General features: G+C 63.9%; 1 protein-coding gene across 2 annotated transcripts; it reads right to left on the bottom strand.

Annotated features, from left to right (window-relative positions):
- Nucleotides 1-1291: 1291 nt before the first annotated feature.
- GADD45G (growth arrest and DNA damage inducible gamma) lies at nucleotides 1292-2848 on the bottom strand. 2 transcript variants are annotated; one of them, XM_059142868.1, is made up of 4 exons: nucleotides 2674-2848; nucleotides 2323-2424; nucleotides 1975-2188; nucleotides 1292-1882 (listed from the first exon to the last, which is right to left on the bottom strand). In XM_059142868.1, exons 1-4 carry the CDS (start codon nucleotides 2724-2726, stop codon nucleotides 1772-1774), a joined length of 480 nt encoding a protein of 159 aa, XP_058998851.1. In that variant the 5' UTR covers nucleotides 2727-2848; the 3' UTR covers nucleotides 1292-1771. The 2 variants fall into 2 exon arrangements, with proteins under 2 accessions (XP_058998851.1, XP_058998850.1); XM_059142867.1 differs by lacking the exon at nucleotides 2674-2848 and having other exon boundaries at nucleotides 2323-2647.
- Between the last annotated feature and the right edge of the window lie 398 nt (nucleotides 2849-3246).

The following is a 3246-nucleotide window of genomic DNA, read 5'->3' as shown; positions in this document are numbered from 1 at the left end:
TGGACACCCACCCCGCAGGACACCCCCCTGATGCACAGAGGTCAATGCTCCGAGAAGCAAATAGGTAAAATATTAACGAAAGTCGGGCACAAACCCAGCTGAGTTCTTTCCTTGGGCCTCCGTCTAATCAAGGGGGAAATGTCTTGCAGAGTTGATATATGAGAAACAGAATGCTTTCATTCTGGGAAGAAGAATTAAGCTCCTACAGTCCTGTTTTCCCGTGACGGCTTCCAAGATTTGGAGAGAATTTAAAAAGTGGAGCCCGACAGGGTGAATCAGCCACCTGGGACTGCTGGTAATTCAGGAGTTTACTTGGTAGAAAAACAACACAGCACCCCGCCTTTGCCCAGAAGGCTCCCTGGCCCGCCAGGCAGCCCGCTCCCAGCAGGCCAGCCCCACATGCCTGTCCCTGGCTGGACAGGGTTCCGGTCAAGCACGGCGTAGCCCAGACATCCTGGCCTAATAAAGAAGATTGATTCACTCAGGACACTTGCCCTCAATGTTTCTCAAAGAAAGTCTTTGTGGGAAGGACTTAAATTCTTTTACTCCTGTAAGTCTGGAAATGGGGCTGTGAACAGTAGCAGCCCGCAGAACGCGGCTGTGGGCAGAGAGCCCTCGGCATAGCAGGTGGCAGATGGTGGTTCCACTCACAGTCGCTCCCCCCACTTGTGTGGACGCCGTCTTCCCGTTTTTTGCACAGCTCTTTGCAGCCCTATCACAGCCATGACAAAATGATGACTCACACTTAAATGCAGTCATCATGTCATACATGGCATTAACACCGCAGACACATTGCCATAAGCCCCGTGCCTGTAAGAGGAAAAGGCTCCTGGGAGCGTTCTGCCACCACCGTCCTTGGGGACCACAAAGGGCTGCTAGGGCTGCGCCTGCAGAAGGTCCCGCTCATTGTGCAGGAGGGCCTGCCTGCCTGCCTCCTGCAAGCTGTTCTGATAAGCAGCTGTCAGAAGGGAGGGGGCTGCGGGGAGCAGTGGGGAGGGGAGGGAGAGGCTGCTCTTATCCTGCGGGAGGGTCAGCCTGGAGCTGCTGCACTGATGTCTTATCTCAAGCATGCTCCTGTCCTGCAAGTTTAAAAATCCCCGGAAAATAGCAGGGCTCAAGTTCTGTGTCCCCTCCCCCGCTCCCAGCGCTCCCGGGGAGCCTGAATTCAGACCGGCAGGAAAGTGAGCAGGTGCCCTCCCCTCTGCTCCGGGGTTTCAGCAGTCACGGGGAACCCTGCAAACCACCTCCCCCCTCGGATGGGAACTCCCTCCCCCCCAATAAAGAGAATAAGTCTGTTTCAGGTACGTTTATTGTAAAAATACTCAGAACTGCAGCAGCATAATCCTTTAGAAAGCGGAGCATCGCCCGCCGCCTGGCAACAGCGCGCAGGGCTGCTCAGTCCATCAGAGCTCCTGGAACTGTCCGAGTCCAGGCCTCGGCGCCTGGCCTTTCCCCTCCTTCCTGTCGAGCGCGCGGCCTTGCTGAGTCACGCCTGCCCAGCCGGTCCCTCCTTCCCGGCCCCGTGGCCAACGGCCCGCCTCCGGCCTTCCCGGGCAAGCAGCCGCTCCCCACACGCGCAGAGTCCCGGGCTGGGGGCCAGCCCGCCCCTGCCGCCACCGCCGCGCCCCTCCTGCAGGGGCCGCCCCTCCTCGCCGCTCTCCGCGCAGCACTCCGGTCCCGCGCCCTCCGAGGGCGCATCCACAGAGCCAGCCGCGCGCTAGGCGCCCCGGGGCGTCACCACGTCGATCAGACCAAGGCCCCCTCCGGGCGGTCACTCGGGGAGGGTGATACTGGGCACCCAGTCGTTGACCCTGCGGCTCTCCTCGCAGAACACGCTGAGCTTCTCCAAGGCGGGGTCCTTCCACGCGTCCTCATTGGGGTTCTGCGGGGAGAGCGCAGAGGTCAGCCTGGCTGGCCGGTGGCCGCTGGCCGCTGGTCGCGGCGGGGCGACGCCGGGGCGACGGCGACACTCACCGAAATGAGGATGCAGTGCAGGTCTCCAGGCGCGGCCGCCTCGTCGCCGGCGCCCACGATCGCCGCCAGCCGCTGCACGTCGCCCACGCGCACGATGTCTATGTCGTTCTCGCAGCAGAACGCCTGGATCAGCGTGAAGTGGATCTGCAGCGCGATGTCGCCCTCGTCCTCCGCGTCGGCGGCCAGCACGCAGAAGGTCACGTTGTCGGGGTCCCTGCACAGGCGGGAACCGGGTGGTGAGGCCAGGGCGGCGAGGCCGGGTGGGGGCACCCCCGCCGCCGTCTCCCGGGTCTCCCCGCCCTCGCCGCCGCCCCCGACTGCCCCACCCGGGGCCGCGTCCACACTCACACATTCAGGACTTTGGCGGACTCATAGACGCCGGCGGTGAGGCAGCCCTGGCGCTGCGCCGACAGCAGCAGCTCGTGCAGCGCCTTCCCGGCGCCCTGCATCCTGCGGACGGAGCCAGCGCGGTGAGCGGCACCGGCCAGCAGGCGCGGCGGGGTCCCCAGCCCCGAGCACACACCCACCCCGGCGCCCCTGCCCGGCGCCCTGGCTCCGGAGACGCACCTCCGGAGCCCAGCCCCCGCCCAGCGGCTCCCCATCCCGGCAGGCCCCGAAGGCGGCCGCCCGTCCCGCTGCAGCCAGGACAGGGACGCGCTCCTCGCGCCCGGAGACGTCCGGCGCCCGGCGCCCACCCACCTGGCGGTGCTTTCGGGAACCGTGTCTTGGCCGCGGATCTCCTCCAGAGTCATGGTTCGGCGGCGGAGCAGCTACTTATCCACGGGAGCAGCGAGCGGCGCCGGTGAGGCGGAGACGCGGAGCCGAGGCAGCCTGGCGAGCCCGCGGCCGGCGAGTGCGCCCCAGCGCGCCGCGCCCCCTTATATAGGCCGGGCCGCCGCGCCGCCAGCTGGTGCGAGGCTGCGCGCCCATTGGCCGGCGCCCGCTTTCTGATGCAAATGCGGCGGCCGCCGCGGCTCGTGCCAGAAGGCCACGTGGGGAGGGGTGCGGGGGATGACAATGCCTCAAATCTGCCGCTTTTGTCAGGGTGTTACCGGGCAGACTGGAGCCTGCAGATTTCACTCGCCTTTTGGTTTTTTTTTAAGTCCTTAAAAGGAAAAAGTTAAAAAAAAAAACAAAAGCACCCTGGCTTGCTAATAGACGCCGCAATCGATGAAGTGCCCCTTTGGGGAATCTGAGGATTTTTCCCTTTGGGCGTTTATTTTTGCTGCTACCTCTCGATTTCCCGCTTTACTTCGAGTGGACGTCGTGAGA

This window comes from Mustela lutreola, chromosome 12 (genome assembly GCF_030435805.1).
Source record: "Mustela lutreola isolate mMusLut2 chromosome 12, mMusLut2.pri, whole genome shotgun sequence".
Classification (NCBI taxonomy): domain Eukaryota; kingdom Metazoa; phylum Chordata; class Mammalia; order Carnivora; family Mustelidae; genus Mustela; species Mustela lutreola.
This window is presented reverse-complemented; position numbering and strand designations above follow the sequence as displayed.

Coding starts and splice junctions, on each gene's coding strand:
- GADD45G (XM_059142867.1), bottom strand. CDS start 2,576: ATGGGGAGCCGCTGGGCGGGGGCTGGGCTCCGGAGGTGCGTCTCCGGA. Junction 2,189..2,322: donor TCCGCCAAAGTCCTGAATGT/GTGAGTGTGGAC, acceptor CCGCCTGTGCAG/GGACCCCGACAACGTGACCT. Junction 1,883..1,974: donor TGCACTGCATCCTCATTTCG/GTGAGTGTCGCC, acceptor CTCTCCCCGCAG/AACCCCAATGAGGACGCGTG.